Source organism: Nannobrachium achirus, assembly GCF_963921795.1.
Source record: "Nannobrachium achirus genome assembly, chromosome: 6".
Classification (NCBI taxonomy): Eukaryota; Metazoa; Chordata; class Actinopteri; order Myctophiformes; family Myctophidae; genus Nannobrachium; species Nannobrachium achirus.
This window is the reverse complement of record NC_137815.1, coordinates 19528310-19551650: the sequence shown is the minus strand read 5'-3', so window position 1 is coordinate 19551650 and position 23341 is coordinate 19528310. Positions and strand designations below refer to the sequence as shown.

At 43.2% G+C, this 23341-nt stretch overlaps 1 protein-coding gene across 1 annotated transcript in view; it reads right to left on the bottom strand.

Moving 5' to 3' along the window:
- Nucleotides 1–22085, bottom strand: part of arhgef25b (Rho guanine nucleotide exchange factor (GEF) 25b) — a gene marked incomplete at both ends in the record, with an annotated part of 54889 nt that extends 32804 nt beyond the window's left edge. Inside the window, one exon of the mRNA XM_080728008.1 lies at nt 21992–22085. Coding sequence (XP_080584134.1) covers nt 21992–22085 — 94 coding nt within the window. The remainder of the gene's footprint in view (nt 1–21991) is intronic.
- Between the last annotated feature and the right edge of the window lie 1256 nt (nt 22086–23341).

Sequence of the window (23341 nt, the reverse complement as noted above, 5' to 3'; positions counted from 1 at the left end):
AAACCCCTTTGGTGGCCATAAACGAGGTCTGTGTTAGGAGGTGTGCTGTAACATTGGCATATTAGAATAAAGCCATTGCCTAGAGCAGGGGTCTTCAATGTTTTCAGGCCAAAGACCCCTTAGTTGAGAGAGAGATGAAGCAGGGACCCCCACAACCTTTCATAGATTCCTTATAGTTTCATTGTTTGACAGCACGATCAGCAGTATATTTTGGATTCATGTTAATGTGGGTTTTCAGATATTTAACCACTTGAACCGTCAATACTTAATAAACTTGACCTTTCACTGTACTTAGTCCGCTCTTTTCCCCTCCAAAGTTCTCAGAATATGGACGCAAGGGTTCAAGTGGTTAATATAAAGAAGGGGGAAAATCACAAGTTTCTATCTCACAAAGATTTGGAGGACCCCCAAGGGGTCCCGGACCCCCTGTTGAAGACCCCTGGCCTAGAATCAAACGATCTCCTCTCTCTGCGCTCCTCTCATACCACGACAAGCAGACATGTGTGAATAGTGAATACTGCTGCACTGTAACTGTAACAATTAATACATTTAAAGGGGCACTCCACCACTTTTCAACCTATGTTCATATAATTGGTCCTCACTCAAAAATAGCCTTTTTTTTTTTCTCAGAGGAGGGCTGTGGGCAGGTCAGAAACCCATCGTCTTGTGACATCATCGATTGCCAATCCAGCTTATAGAAACTGCAGGCTTTCTATTCCTGAAAAGTTGCTATTTTAAAGTGGAAGCCATTGTTCTCGCGATAATAAAAATCTAAATATTTTTTTTCAAAAATATTGGTTACATTTTTTGGGGGGAAAATGATGATGTCACAAGACGATGGATTCTGAACTTCCCACAGCTCTCCTAGGAGACTTGGACAGAGTAGAAAAAAATTGCGGTATTTTATTATGAACATTAGTGAGGACCTATTATATGAAGATGGGTTGAAAAGTGGTGAAGTCCTGCTTAACTTCGGCAAAACAAAATATATAATTGAAGAAGTCAAATCAATTTAAGTGCATCTATATTCCATACTTAAAGGAGTAGTTCACCCCCAAAATGACTTTTTTTCTATTGATTACTCATGCCATGGAGAGTAGAGTTCAATAATATTTTTTGGTTTTTGTCACATTCCTAAGACAAAAATTTGATTTGAGTAAATGTACCCCCATTGATTCCGGATGGTGACCCGCTTCGAAACGGGTCACCATCCGAAATGAATGGGGGTAAATTTATTGTTATCACATTTTTGTCTTAGGAATGTGACAAAAACCTAAAAATATTATTGAACTCTACTCTCCATGGCATGAGTAATCAATAGAAAAAAAGTCATTTTGGGGGTGAACTACTCCTTTAATATGATATATTTCATATGGAGACTCAATGTGCTTCAAAATCATAACAAACAAATATGAACTAAGGAGGGCATGACTAGTAATCGATCATCATATCGGTATCGGTAAAATGCGATATCGGTATCGAACCGAAAATAATATATTGGTTTTAGCCCTTGTTTTATTCTATAATATTTCTGTTTGAATGTGAAGCTGAAAAATATTTTTGTGATGATGAAGGCGGCAGGTTAAATCAGTATTTTTGTCTGGAAAAACTTTTAAAAGGGTCAACAAGTTGGATTAAAGGTGATACACCATGCATTTAAAAAGTATTTATGTCATATTGTTTATGTCCCAAAAAACGTTTTTCAAAAGGTTTGAGGCTAAATTACCACTCCTGAATAGAGAGCCTCTCTCATTTTTGAATGGCTCAACTAACCCTTCAAATATGTTTATTTTGGGTGTCACAGCCTAAAAAGGTTTGAGAACCCCTGGTATAGAGCATTAACAAATTCATCTACCAGGGGCGTTGACAAAAAAAAGAAAACACGAATATTCGACTTCGGTGAACAACGCCGAATAGTGACTTTGATATTTCGAATATTCGAATATTTGGTGAATGCCCTAAACTGCACGCTAGCTAAAAGCTTGTAAATAGAAATATGTTTTTAGTCTGCTTTTAAAAGAAGACTGTTGTAGCACACCTTAGTTCAAGTGGTATAGAATTCCAGACCGTAGGACTGTACTAGTGACTGAAGGCACCATAACCTGATTAGAATTTATTCTAGGTTCATAGGATACATTTGAAGTTACCAAATTACAGCATACTGTATATCTTCTAATAGAATGTGGATGATGAGAAAAGCATAAAAAACAATCATCGAGCCAGCCAGAGAGCTACAGGGATCAGATTCAGCACCATCTCAGACATTTCCTGAACCGTGTGCAGTGGTGGAAAAAGCTCTCAAATGTTTTACATAAGTAAAAGTATCAATACTGCAATATAGCGTCGTTGTCGGGTGAAAACATTGTATGTCCAAAACCGTTCGTTTTGCATTTATCATTTAAGAAAAGAACTAAACTAGTGAAAACAGCCGATCTACAAGCACACAACGCCTACAGCGGCCTTGTATGATGAAGCAGGGCTTTACTTTGCGAAAGAACGTACACATTTGAAACTTGGAGATACGAGGTTTGAGGTTTCCACCCGACAACGACGATAGAAATTTTCTGTAAAGGTACGGGTAAAACTACCTATAGAGAGTGGATTCCCGATTCCGCCAACGTATTTCAATGAGAATGGAGTGGTTTCCTGCCAGTAGAGGATATCTACAAAAAAAAAAAAAACGCTCCATTTCCATTGAAATGCATTGGCTGAATGGGGAATACACTCTCTATAGGTAGTTTGGTGTGACCGTACTCTTACAAGTAAAACTCTGGAATTCAAAATGTACTTGAGTTATGAGTATGATTGTATTGGCATCAAAATATGCTTAAAAGTAAAAGTACATGTTTGAAAATAGCAGATCTACAGTACCAGCTTACAACAAGTCAAGATACGACACGTTGTGAGTTAGTAGATCTGCTATTTTCAAATAGCCGAGGTATAAAATAGGGCTAAACTGTTTTTTTTGTTTGTCTTATAATATTATAATTTACATCTGCAAAGTAACTAGTAACTAAAGTTTTCAAATAGATGTAGTGGAGTAAAAGTACAAGTATTGGAAATTGGAAATACTCAAGTAAAGTACTACAAACACCTCAAAATTGTACATTTGAATACAGTACTTCAACCAGTAAGACTCCCTAATCGGGAGATAAGCGACTGTAGGTCGCTTATCGCCACAAATAAGGCAAAAATGTGTTTTTCCAAAATCTTCCTGATCCATGTTGATGACATGAGTGTAGACATACTGTGTGGTGATTTTCGTGATTTTAGGGCAAAATCTGTAGGAGCAGTGTCCAAAAATGTGTTTTTAAAAATCGGCCTGAAGGTGGCGCTATATGGGACAGATTCATGTTGATGGGATGAGTGTAGACATACTGTGTAGCGATGTGCGTGATTTTAGGGCAAAAACTGTAGGAGCAGTGTCCAAAAATGTGTTTTAAAAATCGGCCTGAAGGTGGCGCTAGAAGAGGGCCATGTGAGAAATGAGGGGTGGGGTCTCCGCGTTGCCTTGGTGGACGAATAGGTACCGGGCCCGGCTCTCCCGGACGCTCCTAGCCCGAGTTACGGCATTTTATGTGAGCTGCAGTGGAGGGGGTCCTCCACTGGGGGCGCCACCACTTTTGCATCCGTTCTGGAGCACCAGGAGTGGGTGGTCCCCAGGAATTCCCCGTGAGCAGCCCCGTTGGGGTGGTCATTTTTGCACATTTGGTCATTTTTTACACCTGGGGGTCCCCCAGGGACCTGGGGGTCCTTGGAGGTTGTAGTTTGGCAGGTAAAGTACCATGCATAGTAGTACTTAAGGACCGCAGGAATACACAAGAAACGGAAGGGAGAGTGATTTAATCCGGTTCCTCCGGCCGTCCGGACGTAATTGATTGTCTCCGTAACCTTACGGACAACACTCAACCCGACGGATAAAAACCGATAAGAACGTACGTACACATGAACTACCCGTGGCGAACTTGTGTCAACCGTGGGGGCAGTAGAGGGAGAAATGTTTCGTCTTTTTTTCTTGTATCCATTTCGTAGGAGGAAGTAAAAAAAACAAACAAAAAAATCACAAGTACACGCTGAACAGTGAACAGGCCAGGACGGCGAGGACGCAGACCCGCATGTCAGCCTAATCAGTGCTCTCTACCAGCTGAGCTCTCTCGAATGCGGTGACTAGCGCCGATGGTTAGTGTCGTTCAATCCGAGTGTATCCTCCAAGGGTGTCTATAAACCTCTCTGTCAACAATGTAGGCTAGGCGCTATGTATGTAGCATGTAGCATTTGCTCATTGGGAAGATGCATTTGGGTGCCATCTAGTGGATATAGTATGTACATATAGGCTTTATTGAACCCTGTTACACAGAGACCGTACGGTAGTATGAATGTCAACGCAATTACCGTACGTACTGTCTCGCCCCCAAACGTACACAAAATCAACCATACGTAACTATAAATGGCCCTTAAGGAGTGTGTGTGCAAAATTTGGCATGGATGGGGGCAACGGTTGTGGAGATATGAGCAGGGCAAAAGTGTGACGTGTGACGTGTGACAGACAGACGGACAGACGGACGGACAGCCGGTGGAGGTTTTGATAGTAAATGCGACCTACGGTCGCAATAAATGTACTTAGTTACTTTACACCACTGACTGTGTGATGCAAAAGGTGTTCCCGATTGACCCGTCACGTCCTATCCGCCACAACGCTCTCTTTCATGCGATTCAGCATGTTGGGCATATTCCGCGTGAGCTGTCACTCGTCGTTTTACACCGCAGAAGGATTCGGCTTTCAGTCTAAGCCTGTGGATTATGGAAACGGGCACAGCAACCTCAAAACATACTGTTCTAATTAAATACCCTGACATTAACATGTCATTATATTCTGCTGATCCAAGTGAAGCAAACCGTTTCAGGAATCCTATGTTGTCACTCTGGCCACCAACCAGAAGCTCATATTGTCTGTCAGCACTTTTATTTAAGAAAAAAGGGAAAAAATTAAGCTGAGGGCCCTGGAGAAAAGCGGAGACAGACTTTTGGCAAAATTGTCCAAATCGTCGTTGTTGGGTGAAAACCTTGTATGTCCAAAACCATTCGTTTTGCATTTATCATTTTAAAAATGATTTAAACTAGTGAAAACAGCCGATCTACAAGCTTGTAGATCGGCTGTTTTCACTACATTTGTGTGACGGCCTTGTATGATGAAGCAGGGCTTTACTTTGCGAAAGAAGGTACAAATTTGAAACTTGGAGATATGAGGTTTCCACCCGACAACGACGAAATGCAAGTGTTCAAAAGGAGGCACCACATAGACAGTAAAAAATAAAACCTACAATAAAATGAGAACTGATCGCATTTCAGGCTTGTGTCATAATATTTATCTGTGGAACCGACGAATCGAGAGAAACAAAATGTAATGCCTCAACTCCCTACACTTCCAAGTGCTTGTCAGTTCAAATATGGTTCTTTTGGGGGGGTCACGGCCTGAAAAGGTTGAGAACCACTGCACTAAGACATCGGTCTCCTTCACAACTCTGCAGTTTTCACTAGTGCAGTGGTTCTCAACCTGTGGGTCGGTCCCCAAATCATTTTGGTGGGGTCCCCAGATGATTAACTTAATTTTCCTCACTCAACAGTAAACAAACCAACATATTGATGTATAGCACATGTGTATAGCACATTTCTAAAGTGACAATTTAAGGACTTTTTAATACCTCTGAAATAACAAATTAAACATTGACCAAATTGACAAATGAAATAATAGAGGCAGAAATTGTGAAAATAGCGAGGAGTTGTGAGCATGTAGATCTGCTATTTTCACAAGAGAACCGTGATATACAAAATGTAATGGCTCAATTCTAAGACTCGTGCTCGTCAGGGTGGGGGGGTCCCCAGTTCAAATATGATTATTTTGGGGGTCACGGCCTGAAAAGGTTGAGAACCGCTGCGCTAGTGAACTGCAGTCAAAGAAGCTACTCTGATGAAAGTAGATCATTCATTACTTTGCCTTTGACCAGTGAGAAACACAAACTCATTTCTGTAATGGGATGTGTAGAACGGCAAGCGGATTATGGGGGGAGGGAGGAGAGGGACTGGATGGGTTTAGTGCAGACCTGGGCATTGTGCGGCCCTTTGGTTCACTCTGACGGGCCCTTATTTTACCTCATGCATGTACTAAAGCTGCATTTCTTTTATTTTGAAGTTTTTTATTCATGTACATATGGACGCAATGCGTACATCAGCACATTTGCGTGATCATTGGATGTTGTCTCAATAACAAGCAGGTGGTCAGACTGGTCACACGTCAAGGCGATCTGCCTCACCGTACCCATCAAAAATGGCTAAAGTGTCCCTTACAGAATAAGCACATTTCTCCCATTGAGATATCATCTTTGCAAACTCAGTTAAAAGAATAGGGTTTGAAATAGCCACACTTAAAAAAAACTAAACTATTTGGCAAAACGTCAAGTGGTGTGGGCAGGGAGGAAATGCACTTCAAGCCATACAGTCCTAGTCGGAGGTTCTTTAGAATGTACCATATCGGCTTATTCATTTCAAAATGTTATTTTATGCAGAGCATAGTGCAAGAAGAAAGGATTATACAAAAGAAAGGGGTTTTCAAACTTTTTTGACTCAGGGCACCCCTGTAAAAAAAGAAAATCACACCCAATGTGAAGTGAGCGGTGGTCGTGCTTCCATAACGTCTTCAGACTAGGATTTGAGTCTAGGATGTACAGGCTATGCTACACACACACGTTTTGCTATGGCAAAACGCTGAGGAAAAAGGCTACAGACATACGACATATGACATCACTAGACAAACATGATGCTACGTACACACATTTTGCTATGGCAAAACGCTGAAGAAAAAGGCTACAGACACACGCACAGCCACTTATAGGAGTGGTTTACCACCGCTCAAAAAACGTTTCGTCCACGGCACCACTGAATTACATTGTTAATTTTTTGAATCTTACATCATATTTCCATCAGAACTGACTGTGGTGGTAGGGCGAGGGGAGTGTGCGGTGGCACAGCGGTGGGTGTGGTTTGTTGGCATGATGTGGCTGTGGGTGATGCCACTGAAGATATGTATGCATGGCAACTTTGACTTATGAACTATGAAGCGTTTAAATATCATGCTGACTGATACCACAGTTTTTTCAGTGGAAAAAAATGTGTGCCAAAAATATGTCAAAATGCCAACCTTTAACCCATTTAGGCCTGAACACATTATTACGCAATAGTTTATGCTTTAAATATTAAAAAAATAGCAGATATACAAGCTCACTGCGAGCTTGTAGATCTGCTATTTTTGAAAGATCTTGAAAATTTGTGCAAATCTTTGAATATTTTGACCCGATTCTGTTTTGATCTGTCTTCTAAATCCTTCTAAGGTTTTTTTCTTTTTATTTTTTGAGCGGTGGTCACACCGTCTCCATAGCATGGCCGTGTGTGTATCCGTCTATGTGGGTGGGTGGGTGGGTCCGTATGTAGCCTAAGTACCCCTGGTGACCAGAGAGGTGCTGTTGAGTCTAGTCTGCCCTGAGCATCAACTGCAATACCAGTGGTGGCCTAAGTGACATGGATGGATGGATGGCTCTCTCTCTCACACGCAAGCAAGCACCCCCCCCCCCCCCCCCCCATATATATATTTTTTTATTATTATTATTATTTTTAATATTTTTTTAATATTTTTTATTATAATTATTATTATTATTACATATTTGTTTTGCTGTTGCGCAGCCTCCACGACCACCGCTCAGTTCACACGGGTGTGATTTTTTTTTAAACTATGTTTCTGTCAGTGGTTCTCAAAATGTTTCATGCCAAGGACCCCCAAAACTACATGTATTTGGCCACGGACCCCCATCTCAAAATATGTTGTTCCAGGGACCCCCCCCCCCCCCCCATCTCAAAATATTGTATCAGGGGCCCCCCAGAAGCAAATATTTGAGTTACAAATGTTCACTTTCAAAAAGATATATTCAAAGACTTGCAAAATATATATATATATATATATATACTGTATATCACGTTTTTTCAAAAATAGCAGATCTACAAGCTCGCAGCGCGGCACCGAGAGTGCAGCGCTGTGAGCTTGTAGATCTGCTATTTTTCACTGGTTAAAGCATTCAATAATTCTAGGCCTAAATATTTCAGAGGCAATCCTTACATTCACTCTACACTGGGAACACAGCCGACATGACAACGTCAGAAAAATGCTACCAACAACCGATTCCACTGCTACTTCCAACCAGCATTCATTAAAGCCAGATGTCGCCTGATATGGATTTGTCAAGGCAGATTCAGATTCAGATCAGGAGAAAAGGAAGGCTGATCTCTCTCAAAGATTCCAATATTCATATTTAATTAATATATAGATCTCTGTATCCTAAAAGGTATCTCATTCCACTGTCTTCACGTGTTTTTTGTTTACTCTATATTACATTTCCAGCTCTTTTAAGCACTTGTAGTGGTTTAAATGTACCTTTCTTTTTGAACTCTTAAATGTTTATCCCACCTTTTTGTAACCCATTTCTTTCACCTGGTGTCAATTGTCTTATGTAATCCTGGCCGCTACACTCCCTCTGCCAACCTGGGGAGAACAACGGACTGACCTCATGCTTCCTTCTATGCATGAGGAGCCCAAGCCGCTTCGTTTCACCTGACAGGGGGGAGTTTCCCCCGGTTGGACGTAGCATGTAGATGGAACACGTTATTCCAACGAGTTCCTTTCCCCTCCATCAGGTGCCCCAGCTGGCCAGGGGGAGGCAGTATAGAGACCAGGATTACTGCATGTTTTTTGCGAGGGTACCTACTAGGGCATTCACGAATAGTGATTTTTAGTATTCTAATTATTCAACCTCAGAGTATTCGAATAGTCGAATATCCGACAGGACTGGCCAAACTGACCAAACTGTCAAATATTAAGTAAGCAAGAGGCGAACATTGTGAAAATAGCCGATCTAGATGCTCACAACACCTCGTGCTGCGAGGCGTTGTGAGCATGTAGATCGTCTATTTTCACAATATTTATCTGCGGAACCGAGTCACATTAAATGTAATATCTAGAATTCCAAGTGCTTGTCAGGGTTCTTATGACTTCCTATCAAGCCAAGCTTTATAAACCATGAAGAAATATATATTTTTTTTAAAGACAAAACAATAAAAAAATAAAAATAAGCGAATATTCGACTTCAGTGAACAAAGTCGAATAGTGACTTTGATATTCGAATATTCAATGGAAACTGATGACGCGGAGGAGAGAACACGCCCCCAGAGTCCCCAGCGGGAACTGAACCCAGGACCTTCTAGCTGTGAGGCGACAGCGTTGCACCACCGCGCCCCTCGAAAGTCGAAACGTAGCCTTGCAACAGCCAGACTCTCCCAGGGGAGAGTCTGGGATTTGTCCATAGACAACGCATTACGCGATTACGTAGTTACTTACTTTGACTGACAGGTCTTTTCCAGATAGAAACTGTTGTTCGTTTTTTAGTTATGAGGTGCCGTTGATTTCAGATAAAACTTCGCTTAATGCAGCTTTTATTTGCGATTTGTGAACTCGTGTCGGACATGGGGTCCGCCATGTTTGTTTACAAAATGCGAGAGCTGTAGCAGCCGCTCGACCAATCAGGAGCGGTGTGAGACGGGTCGCTCAAAATGCAGCCTTTTGATTGGAAATTAGAAACCCAAGTTCTAATGGGGCTTTTAAGCCGTGACATCATTTTGTAGGCAGAGGAGAATCTGCCCCCAGAGCATTTTCTGTCCCTCGCTATTTCAAAAAACAACGACTAAACAAAAACGACTAAAGTATAATTCTAACACTTTCCTTTCAACAACAAAGAGAAGAAAAATGTGTAAATAGTAAAAATAGTAAAAAGATTCACAGAAACTGGGGGCAGAAATTCTCCTCTGCCTACAAAATGATGTCATACTTAACAGCCCCATAAAGAGGCTCGATGGGAGGGACACCAGACCGAGAAAGGAAGCATATTGGTGATGACGTAGCTCGGGATGGCCTGCGAGGCTACCCGAAATGTACCTTTCTATGCATTCCAAAATGTAAAAAGGAAAAAGATAATTACGCTGGATAATTAACATCATCAGCAATGTGCTTAATGCTGAAATGTTGAAAAATAAAAGTAAACTAATCTGCCATACTGATGTCTGTAGTCGCTGATTCTGATATTCAAATCAGAGAGATCCGATATATCAGATAACCTAAGCACGTACGGTATGTTCAGACGCTCACAGTACAAATATGTCTTTTATCACGACGGTCCAGTGGCTGTAAAGTTTTTAATCTTTCCTATGCCTCTCTCTCGTTATATTTGATATGATGCTTTTAGTGTCTGGTCATATAATGCCACTAAACAGCCATCTTAACTGCCTAGAGAAGTGAGGCGACCCGACAGGACAGGTAGGCAGGGGTGTCGCACCACATTCTGGGCCCTGGGTACTTTAACTATTGAAAAATAGCAGATATACAAGCTCACAGTGCGGCACCGAGTGCCACGCTGCGAGCTTAGATCTATTTTTGAAAAATCGTCAATGGTGCATAGTCCTTTTCATGTGAAGGAAAATTTGAGTTATAAATGTTCGCTTAAAAAATACATACGTACATTCAAAGATTTGCACACATTTTCACAACTTAAAAAAAAAAAGCAGATTTACAAGTTTGCTGTGAGCTTGTATATCTGCTATTTTCAATAGCTAAGTATGCGATAAGGTCTTGCTGCGCGGTCATTATGGCTTATATGGACACGACGGGGTGATAATTCCCCGAGGCGGAGCCGAGGGGAATTATCAGCCCGAAGTTTCAGTTTCAGTTTGCTGTGAGCTTGTATATCTGCTATTTTCAATAGCTAAATATAAAATAATTAACCCATTTAGGCCTAGAATTATTGAATGCTTTAACCAGTGAAAAATAGCAGATATACAAGCTCACGCGAGCTTGTAGATCTGCTATTTTTGAAAAATGTGTGCAAATCTTTGAATATATGTATTTTCAAAGCGAACTTTTGTAACTCAAATTTTGCTTCTGGGTGGTCCCTGGAACTAAATATTTTGAGATGGGGGTCCGTGGCCAAATACATATCATTTTGGGGGTCCTTCACATGAAAAGGTTTGAGAACCACTGACATAGTAGTCTCTCAAGAACAGACTAAATGAGCTCCATTTAAGTGAAAAGGACCTTTTCTTTGACGATGGCTAGCCAGATTGCCTACCTTTTTAAATCTCAGAAGGATTCAAAAGACACTTATAGATTCGGGTCAAAATTCAAATTTTCACGATTTTTTCAATAGCAGATCTACAAGCTCGCAGCGCGGCACATAGTTAAAGCATAAAATAATGATACACAATAATGTGTACCCGTTCTAAATGGGTTGTTAAGGCCACTCCACCTTGGGCCCTAGTAACTCAGTCCCGGGAGGCTCTCTCCATTCCGAAATTGACTTCTTATTGTCGGAGTGGCAACACTCCCATGGGCCTAAGGTTTAGGGTTAGGGTTAGAGATAGGGTTAGTGTCGGAATGGAGACATGTCGGAAAGGAGACATGTCGGAGTGGAGAGATGCACTCCTCAGTCCCACCCCCCCCCAACCCCCCCCCCCCCCCCCCCCCCCTTGTGACGCCCCTGTCTCTGCATGTGGAAATGGTTGCAACAAAGGTTTTCCACAAACACATCAGCATTCTCTATGAGCCCGGCTCTTAATGGGGCTTAATGGTCAAGCTGTGACGTGCAACGCAGCGCTGAGGAAGCATGGTGAGCGGCCCAGGCGCGCGGTGTTTGTTTGAGGTGCTTATGTAATGAACCCTTTTCCCACAAGGCAACAGCTGGGTCGCCATATGGACCGCAACCAGAATGTTAGCGGCGCATGAGTGCATGTGCCGTATAAGCTTGCTTGCTTGTGCAAATGCCTTGTGCGTGCGTGTGTGTGTGTGTGTGTGTGTGTGTGTGTGCGCACACGCGCACGTTCGCTCACGTTCGCTCACGTGTATTGAACGAGTGGTTAAGGGAATCTGACTGATTCTGCCCTACAAAGGCAAAGTGCAGTAACCACGTACAAGAATTTCACTAAAAAATTGGTTTAAAAGTGTTACAACTGGTCAGTCAAATGAGATATAGGCATATACGTGATAATACACTGATTGTATATCTGTTCTTGAGCTAAATGTTTATCCCCCAATATCATGAAGGCTAATTTGACCTTTGGGCGAGACAAATAAATCGGTGTGTCCGAAAACGTAGTTACTGCACTCTGCCTTTGTAGGGCAACACTGTGATCACTGAAGACGTCACACATCCTTAAATTTTACAGTGTTGTTTCAACACATTTCCTACACCCTACCATTTACAGGAGTGGTTCTCAAACTTAAAAATGTCAAGTTATTCCCTTAACTCTGACAGTATACAAATTGGTTCCATTCGTATACTGTCAGAGTTAGAGACTTGTATGGGTCCATTTGGACCCTAAAGGAACCTAGAGAGTCCCTGGAATCCACTTTGGGGCCTTTTCCACCAAAAGAACCTTGGTTCAAGAACCAGTTTTGGAACCTTGGTTTGTTCTTGCGAACCGGACGCGAACCGGCCTGCGTTTCCACCAGATTGAACCATATAGCCATTGTCCTTGTCATCACGGTTCTCTGGAAAAACAAGGATTTTGTGGTTCCTGTTCCGAACCAACTTTTACGGTTCAGAACCAACTGGGTTCTCGGTGGAAAAGCTCACCTCTGGTTCATCCCATAGGCGGAAGAACAGTGGTGAAAGTGGTTTGAAATTCTTGCCGGAACTGTCCCAAAATTGGCCGCGCGGCGAAGCTGCGCGGCCGGAAAAAAATTGGGAGGCTCTAACCCCCCAAAACCCCTGAAATGCATAGAAAACTGCATTTTGGCATAGTTATACACACAATAAAAACACTCCAGGTCCTACACCTGAATTAGGCAATGGCATTACACCTACTGTAACATGAAACATGATTGAAATCCTAAAGGAAATATCTATAATAAGCCTCTTCATATTGTTCATTGTTCCATACAGAAGGGTAAGCAGTAGGGCTAGCAGAATCACCTAAGATAAGATAAGATGTTTATGGTCACTGTACAACAACATTTTGTTTAGTATATCCACATAAACACATACAGTAGCAGCATCAACAAAGAAAGAAATGCTGGTAGAGCAACATTATTCTATCCTAGTCATGTCACCATATCCTGCTCTCTTATTTGTTGTCTCCCCAGGCCCCCACACACATGTAAAGCATGTTTGAAAGCTCTATTATAAATTCCAGATAATATAGATTATTATTAATATTATTATAACCAGTTATCTAAAGTAACTAAGTACATTTACTAAAGTACTGTATTTAAGTACAGGTTTTAAGTATAGCCTAGCCTGCTTTACTGGAGTATTTCCAATACCTAAGCTAGATGCAGAATAGAATCATTATTTTGGTCTATTCTGCCTTTGGTCTAGGCTGCGCATGCAGGCACCATGGCAGGAGTCTCTCCTAGAGATGGGATTTATGGCTCTTTGAAGTGAGCCGGATCTCTGGGATCCGTTCCTTTCAAAGAGCCGTTCAAAAGACTGGCTCATTCGAAGGAACGGCTCCCTACTGTGAACCGAATCCTATCGTTCATTTCAAAGAGCCGTTCAAACGACTCGATTCGTTCACGAACGTCCCACCTCTACTCTACCCGCTCCGTGTCAAACACTGAAACAGAATCGATTACACTGACCTACACAAACCCACGGGAATAATTTAGAAGCACTTTATCAGAAAATATAGTCTAACTAGTAACACTTGTGTAGCCTACTGTATGTTAATCTGACTTTAGTATAGGCTATTGTTTTCTTCCTGGACGTGCGTTTGTGGCAGGTTATTTAACATGGGATTTTGACAGCTGGCTTCTCCTTTTCTTAACGGAACTCCGTTCCGGCCCCAAATGTTTTAACGGAACGGGGGTTCCGGCCGTTCCGGCTCACTTTCACCACTGCGGAAGAAAGAACCTGAACCGGTTCTTTGCTGGTCAAAAAGCACCCTTTGACAACCACTGATGTACAGCTTACAATTTTCAATTTAGGCATTTAGCAGACGCTCATCCAGATAGACTTACAAAAAAACAACAAACAAGGTAGTCACATAGAACAATGAAGGTCCTCAACGAAACAGAAGGATTAAGAGTTCTGACTGTATAGTGCTCAGCATCCTCACTGTAATCCGGATGGTCTGGGATGAACAGCCATCAGTGCCACCCAGTGTGTATGGAGCCTTTGGAGGGACATTAGTAGATAGATATATTTTTTCTCCTTTTAATTGAACCTGCATCACATCAGCCAGGGGTAATTCTAAAGTTCTCATCATTGTGACAACGACAACCAGGTCTGGAATTTTGTCATTTTAGGAGCAAGGCCACTTGGCCTTTTTTAGGGCACAAAATCAAAAACACAATTTTTGTGAAAGAATATGTTGAATTAGATAAATGATGGTATTTACAATCTGATCCATGCTCAGCCCAGCCAATCAAAGTCACTGGATTGGTTTAAAGATGGGACTCTGGGGAGGTAAGATTTCAGAATCTCAACAAAAGACACTGGTGTCTACATGACAAGAAAGAGACACCGGTGTCTACTGTCTACATATTGACAAGAAAGAGACAGAGGAGAAAGTGGTACAGTCAGCTCAGGTCATGTCATTGGTTTGAGGGGCACAAGGCGAAACTGAGGGGCAACGACGGCCATGGCCTTCATGGCCTCCATAAAATTCCTGCCCTGACGACAACCCTGTAAATCTGCTGATGCTGCTAGAAGATAATAACAATGAACTCCAACCAATCTATTTTTCATATTCTCACATTGGTTTAGATTAGAATTGATTGATTGACTGAATACTTTATCAGCAGGATTGTTGACAGTACAGGTAGCGCAGTCAGAGGTTGTGCTAAAAGGATGAGAAACTGTACTGTAATTCATCAGTAATATAGTACTTATAATACAATACATTGCAACCATACAATATCATACAATACGATGCATATTGGTAGAAAAGTCACGTAGGATTAACAGGTATGTTTACAGAGGAAGGAGGGGTGGGGGTGGGGGTGGTTTGCAGAGAGTGCCACTACCAAGGAGGAGTTACACTATGCTCACTTGCATTTTGACGCCAGCCGTTCTTTTAATTTAGTTTAGCTCCGCGTTCATGTTTGCTATTTTGACTAGAAGAACAGTAGGGGTTGTCTAGCTATAGAGCAGGGGTCTTCAACAGGGGGTCCGGGACCTCAGAGTTACTACAGGGGGTCCTCCAAATCTTTGTGTGATAGCAAAAAAAATAAATCTCAGTTTTTTATATGCATGCACTTGTCTTGAACCCTATAGTGTCCATATCCTGAGAACTTTAGCCAAAAATAGCCATCTACAAGCTCACAACGCCTTGCAGTAGGTTTGGTGTAGGGGGGAAAAAGAGCAGACTAAGTACAGAGTGAAAGGTCAAGTTTTTTTGACAGTTCAAGTGGTTTAACATCTGAAAACACATTGACATGAATCCAAAATACACTGATGAGTGTGCTGTCAAACAATGAAACAATATGGAATCTATGAAAAGGTTGTGGGGGTCCCTGCTTCATCTCTCTCTCAACTAAGGTTGTCTAACAATGAAACAATATGGAATCTATGAAAAGGTTGTGGGGGTCCCTGCTTCATCTCTCTCTCAACTAAGGGGTCCTTGGCCTGAACACGTTGAAGACCCCTGCTATAGAGGGTATGCGCGCGACATCATCATCATACTTGGGAACGCCTACTGAGTGGTAAAAATGTCGTAAAAAAAGGTTGTATGGTCGGGTCGGGCGGGGGGTAGCGGGGGGGCCCTTTGATTTGGAGAAGCGCCAGGGCCCGAAAATCCTTAATTCGCCACTGTGCACGCAAACACACACATAATTACACAAAAGTGAGAAAGATCAACCGAAAGACAGAGAGACGACCCTCTTGCGGTCTGTGGTGCAAACTACAAAGTGGTCTTTCTCCAGGGACGTGCTGGCCATTGGGAAAAGCGGGACAACTCCCAAACGGCCGGTTCATTCCCGGCCGGTCCAGGCCGGCCATTAGGAACATAATAAAAATAAAATGTCGGCCTTCGTTCCATTTTGGGGGCTGGGCGGCCAACAAAGTAAATCGTCACTGTCGGGCAGAAAAACCTCGTATTTCCAAGTTTCAAGTTTGTACATTTTTTCGCAAAGCAAAGCCCTGCTTCACCATACAAGGCTGTAGCACAAAAGTAGTGAAAACAGCAGATCTACAAGCACACAACGCCTCACAGAGCGAGGCGTTGTGTGCTTGTAGATCGGCTGTTTTCACTAGTTTAAATCATTTTTAAAATGGTTTTGGACATACAAGGTTTCCACCCGACAATGACGAATTATAACTCATGTAATTGGCCCACTGGCTTGTCACTTGTCATGATCTGAAATGGAAAATCTTTGAGTAGCAGCAGCGCTATAGAGAGAGATCTCTCTCTATAGCGCGCAATGAGGGCCTCCACAACTCTTTTTCCCAGGCTGAATCAGGGGCCTAGCACGTCCCTGTCTTTCTCCATCACACAGTGGTCTGTGTGCCCCGCTCACACCCTTATATGGTCATGGTCTTTCTCTATCACAGAGTGGTCTGTGTGCCCGCTCAAACCCTTATATGGTCATGGTCTTTCTCCATCACAGAGTGGTCTGTGTGCCCCGCTCACACCCTTATATGGTCATGGTCTTTCTCTATCACAGAGTGGTCTGTGTGCCCGCTCAAACCCTTATATGGTCATGGTCTTTCTCCATCACAGAGTGGTCTGTGTGCCCCGCTCACACCCTTATATGGTCATGGTCTTTCTCCATCACAGAGTGGTCTGTGTGCCCCGCTCACACCCTTATATGGTCATGGTCTTTCTCTATCACAGAGTGGTCTGTGTGCCCGCTCAAACCCTTATATGGTCATGGTCTTTCTCCATCACAGAGTGGTCTGTGTGCCCCGCTCAAACCCTTATATGGTCATGGTCTTTCTCCATCACAGAGTGGTCTGTGTGCCCGCTCAAACCCTTATATGGTCATGGTCTTTCTCTATCACAGAGTGGTCTGTGTGCCCCGCTCACACCCTTAAATGGTCATGGTCAGTGACAGCAGTTACTTATCTAGATGCTGTGGGAACGCCACTTCAAATGCCAAGACACTACCCCAGGTCTAATGATCTCTATAGCCCCTATCCACATGTTACGTGTCTGTGTTGCAACTTGAGATTCTTGCATCCAAGAAAAGTCTGATCCGATCCGATCCTATCCTATCCTATCCTATCAGGCAGGGGTAGGCGATATCTATACTATAATTTTGCGAATGTCTGTCTGAGTGAGTGAGTGTCTGTCTGTCTGTCTGTCTGTCTGTCTGTCTGTCACAGCGTTTCTCCTCAGTGGCTGGAGCAATTGATCTGAAATCGCATCACCATTAGCATATGAACACACCTGACATAACTGTGAAGCCCGTTTGACACTTTCACAAATCATATGCTGTATATTAGCATTTTTATGGTGTAACTACTATCTATTCTGCATCTAGCATGAGGCATATATATTCTGCATCTAGCATGGGGCAACATGTTTAACCAGCTCTGTGTGTGTGTGTGCGTGTGTGTGCGTGTGTGTGTGTGGGTGGGCGGGGGGGGGGGGGTGTTGGCTGGCCCTCTTTCAGATGTTGTCATGTAGATCGGTACACAGTATCTCTGTAGCCTTTAAACGAAACGGTATTTCTTACATTGATGCTCCTACATATTATCATGTAAGCACCAGAAAGTTACTTTCCATCCCTCATATACTGTGTGCACAGTGCACACCCCATAACCCACACACTGCACATCATTTCGGAGCTCATATCTTTGAACGGGTAAGGACTAGTGGTGATAATTATCGTTGAGACAATACAATGTCTCCACGATACAATGTCTCCACGATATTCCTATTCAGAGGTATCGTAGATATCGTGATACAATTGAGGGAGCCTTGTAAAAGAAAGATCCTGTTTAATCGTTAATACAGAGATTTGGTCTAAATCAACAGTTCTCAAAATGTTAAATGTCATGGTCTCCACTTAACTCTGACACAATAGCACACAAGCACACAAGCACACAACAAGCACACAACGCCTCGCGGTGCGAGGCGTTGTGTGCTTGTAGATCTGCAATTTTCACTACTTTTGTACGACGGCCTTGCATGATTTGCGGAAGAACGTACACATTTGGAGATACGAGGTTTCCACCCGACAACGACGATATACTAGTGTTGTTGCTGCTCTTATACCACCATTGCTACTTGGGTTGGTGGGGGCCAGACAGTAGCCCCCCCGCGGGCCGCAAATGGCCCGCGGGCCGCCTATTGGGGAACCCTGCTATAAGGGCACCGCAGACGTGTTGACCACGGATGTGTTGACCATGCAGCTCTCTCCATCCCTCTCTGTCCTCAGCAGCTCTCACTGCCTCACTGAGTGCAAGTAGAAGTCTATAAAGAGGGTCAGAGCTGGTGCATGCCATTAGATGAAGTCATCATCATTGCAATAAAGCGCAGGCATTTTGGCACTCCAACAGCCCCGGCCTCACTTCCTCTTGGGCTCTCGCCAAGGAAAATACCTTGCGGCCTGCACTCCTCTCATCCCCCAAATATATAGATCACCCTACATCTACTAACTGCTTGTCACGGCTGTTGAGCAGTGGTGGAAAAATAACTAAATTGTTTTCTTAAGTAAAAGTATCAATGCTGCAATGTAGAAGTACTCTGCATTTCAATGAGAATGGAGCGTTTTTTGCAGAAATCCTCTACTGGCAAAAAACACTCCATTCTCATTGAAATGCATTGGCGGATTCCACTCTAGGTATTTTGGTGTGAGGGCACCCTTACAAGTAAAAGTCTGGAATTCAAAATGTACTTGAGTAAAAGTACAGAAGTATTGGTATCAAAATACAACCAAAGCACCAAAAGTAAAAGTGCAAAATGTTCGACACGTTGTGAGCTTGTACTGTAGATCGGCTATCTTCAAGCCTAGCCTAGGTACAAAATAGGGCTAAATCAGTGAATGTATGTTTTGTAATCATTTATATCTGCAAATTAACTAGTGACTAAAGTTTTCAAATAATTGTAGTGGAGTAAAAAAAATGCAATATTCGCCTCTGAGATGTAGTGGAATAGAAGTAAAAGTATTGGAAATTGGAAATAACTCAAGTAAAGTACAAACACCTCAAAATTGTTACATTACTTGTGCAAATCGTTGTTGTCGGGTGAAAAACGTGTATGTCCAAAACCGTTCGTTTTGCATTTATCATTTAAAAAAAGAACTAAACTAGTGAAAACAGCCGATCTACAAGCACACAACGCCTCGCAGCGCGAGGCGTTGTGTACTTGTAGATCTGCTGTTTTCACTACTTTTGTGTGACGGCCTTGTACAATGAAGCAGGGCTTTACTTTGCGAAAGAACGTACACATTTGAAACTTGGAGATACAAGGTTTCCACCCGACAACGACGAAATGTACTTTTTAAAGTTACTTTACGCCACTGAGTTTATCCGCTCAGGGTTGTGTGTGCGCCAGGGAACCGGGTCTTTGGACTGACTCCACTGTCAGCTCACACACAAACCTCGGCACGGACACACAAAGCCGTTGACCATATTTGAACGGCGACCATTTTTGCTATTAAATCATACTCGGGGGGATGGGCGGGTTGACTGCCACGAACAGGGTCAATTTCCTTTCTATTTGGCTCACTTATACACAGGATGGTACAGTGATGACATCACATGCACATGGTTGCAGCAGGCTAATGGACTATTAGTCACAGGGGGGGCTTATGCACTAGACTAGAGTGATTTATGTGTTATGAGATGGTTTGACTTGCTGGAGGGACTTGAAATAGTTTTCGGAGTGTGTCTCCCCCCCCCCCCCCCCCGACACACGTCCACACACGGTATCAAGCGGAGTCTCGTTGTGTTTATAAACCGTGGCTGAATATACTGCCAAATGAAAGGAGGGACAGAGATGAGAGAGAGCGCATTTGTTGACGTGACAGTGAAGAGGAAAAGGTCTACGGCAGGGTTCCCCAATTAGTTTTCCCCAAGGTCCGAATTATGTCTAGGGTACCAAGCCGAGGGCCACAACATTGCAGGGGGGGGCGGTGGTGTTTCCACTACTCCAGCGACAGTTCAGATATCGTCGTTGTCTGGTGAAAATCTTATATGTCTTAATGTCTAAAACCGTTCGTTTTGCATTTATCATTTAAAAAATGATTTAAACTCATGAAAACAGCCGATCTACAAGCACACAACGCCTCGCACCTTTTGTGAGACGGCCTTGTATGATGAAGCCGGGCTTTACTTTGCCAAAGAACGTACAAATTTGGAGATACGAGGTTTCCACCTGACAACGACGATATACTAGTGTTGTTGCTGCTCTTATACCACCATTATTACTGGGGTTGGTGGGGGCTAGTAGACAGTAGCCCCCCGCGGGCCGCAAATGGCCCGCGGGCCGCCTATTGGGGAACCCTGGTCTACGGGATGAAAGTAGAGCGAGGGCCAGGAAGAGGAGGAGTGAACAGAGGAAGACAAGGCTCAAAAACGGATGGGAAAGCGTGAAAAAAAGAAGTTAAGAGTCTGACCGCTTTATGTTCCTCCGGACTCCCTGTTGATTCTAGAGAACTGAATGGGGAAAGGCAGAAGAGAAAGATAAGATTAGATGGAAAACAAGAGAGTTGGCGAGACGGGGTCTGTGCTGGTTGTCATTGCAGAAGGTCACCTAAACTCTCCCAAACAAATCTACTCAACTTCACTACAATACAATACAATACAATAAAATCTGTTATTTGCAGGTCTTGTGTCTGTCAATGAATCACAGAATAGAGAAGAACTGTTCTATAATCACCCTCTGACAACTGGAACAACAGAGGATTTAAAGGTTGGGACAGCGGTGTGTGTGTGTATGTGTGTGTGTGTGTGTGTGTGTGAGCGTATGCAATCTGGGCATCTGTGTGCGTGAGTACCTTTTCGTGTGCGTGTGCGTGTGTGTGTGTGCGTGCGTGCGTGCGTGCGTGTGTGTGTTTGAGAGAGAGAGAGAGAGAGAGAGAGAGAGAGAGAGAGAGAGTTGAGGGGGGCTTCTTAAGCCTTGCTTTTTGAGGAAAGGAATGTTGGGAGAGTGACTCAGTGACTCCTGCGTTTCCATGATTCAATGATCCAAGAGCAGCACATTCCGAGACATTGCAGAGTTCCAGATGTTGGTCTGTCTCTCACTTTGTGTTTGGACCTGAGGCTGTAACGCCAGCGACCCAACGCTCTATATGTGTCACACACACAACCAAACAAACACTGTCTGCGCGTACTGAAGTGAAACCGCATGTAAACAACAAAATCCCAAATGGATCTACCTCTGCGATCTTGTTATGGCTACTCAACTCTACAAACAGTGCAATTATACTGTAAAAAAAACTAAAGTTGCTCAAGAACACTTTCTCCTAAATCCTCGTCAATTTCCTCCTGAATTCTATAACTAACAACAAATGTTTCGTAGTAACAATGCCACTGCATGCTCTGCTCTCTGTCTCGTATCATCAGCAGCATTGTCCAAACGGCGAAAGGTCAGAAAAGTAACTTGATGATGGCAAAAGAAGTTTAGGGGACTCAGTGTCTTTCTAGTCCCCTGATTCCTCAGGGGTGTCAGTAGATTCTTCTCTCTGACTTCAGAAACAGAGCCCCTGACGGTGTTGTTGTGACACACTCCATCTCTGCGTGTCAAAGCATTGCTCAAATCCCCCAGTGGTATCTGACCTATGAGCGGACGGATTAACAGAAAAAAAAGCTTGACTCTGTAGATCCGCATATTTATACATGGGTGACATGCTGTGCTACACACTGCAAGCAAACCACACTCAGCTCCACCGCAGCAGTGCTCGTGATGGAAGAGAGCAATCCCTGAAACGGTGGCACACGAGCCCAATACGTACCTGTGACACGGACGTAACAGCAGCCACATTTGGTGACAACCTTTTGGAACAGGTGTGGGCAAGCACATTCCCGTTTGTGGCGGCCGCCTTTCATGCCGATCCCCTCCCGCTCGCCTTGGCAGCAGGGGCAGACATGGCACGAGGGCACACGACGCACACGCTCGCACGCAATCAAAGGAGGGTGGGTATATTCCTGTGGTAATCCTGAGAGAGCTGGAAGAGCCCCACACACAAACACACGCACCAAAGTCTTAACAGTTCTCCTCCACTCACAGATGTTGTCCACGGTGAAGACGGACGGGGGGGTCTGAATGCTGTCAGGACACCATGTTTTTGAAGACAGAGATGGGATCAAAAGACAACGCTCTCTGCAAACACTCTGATCACTGACTCACTTGGCCCACACTGTGTGTGTGGTCAGATAGTGAGCAAAAGATTGTGAGAGGGAGCAAAAGTGAGAGAGAGAGAGAGAGAGAGACAGCAAGAGAAAAGCTGGGAGAGAGAGGGGAGGGGATGACTCTCTCTCTCTCTCTCTCACTGCATCCCGGTCCCACCTACTCTGGCAGCTTCTCCCTCCCTTTCTGCTCACAGCCCTCCCATTTACCTCTGCTCTGAGTTCACTATGACCATAACACTCAGTATCATTCTCTTGTTGTCATGGGTAACTCTAGATAGATACGTTTATTATCCCAAGGGAGGAATTCAGAAATTCACAGCAGTTAAGGTTACAGGAAAGTAAGGAAAAAGAAAAAGGACTGTTGTGTACAGCCGAGCGACAGAAATAAACAAGAAAGTAGAATCAACCATACAGGAGAATCAACCATACAGAGCAAACTAAGTTAAACAATATACAGTATAAAGTGTCGAGAACAATTGAAAAAGTCACAACAACAACATAAAAGTAGTTTAGATGTGTACTGTAACTCTCATACAGTAGCATGTGTTAGCAGTGTTTCTCAAACTTTTAAATTTCAAGGTCTCCCCTTAACTCTGACAGTGTTCAAATGGAACCAAATGGACCAGGTAGGGTCCACATTTGGTTCCATTTGTACACTGTCAGAGTTACAGACTAAATGGACCCATACAGGGTCCATTTAGATCCCCCTAAAGGAACCCACAGAGTCCCTGGAATCCACTTTGAGAAACACTGTGTTAGTTATATTTTCCATACATGTGGCGAGTGTATGGTAAATCACATCTAAACTGTCTGTATGCCTATCAACAATCAATCTATCTGAGTGAAAAAAAAGATAGCAGACCTCAATGTCTCTCTCTTGTGTGGAAACTCACACGCAGTTAACTGAGCAAGTAGATCGCAGGCAGGCTGATTTAATCTCAAAGCAAAGATTA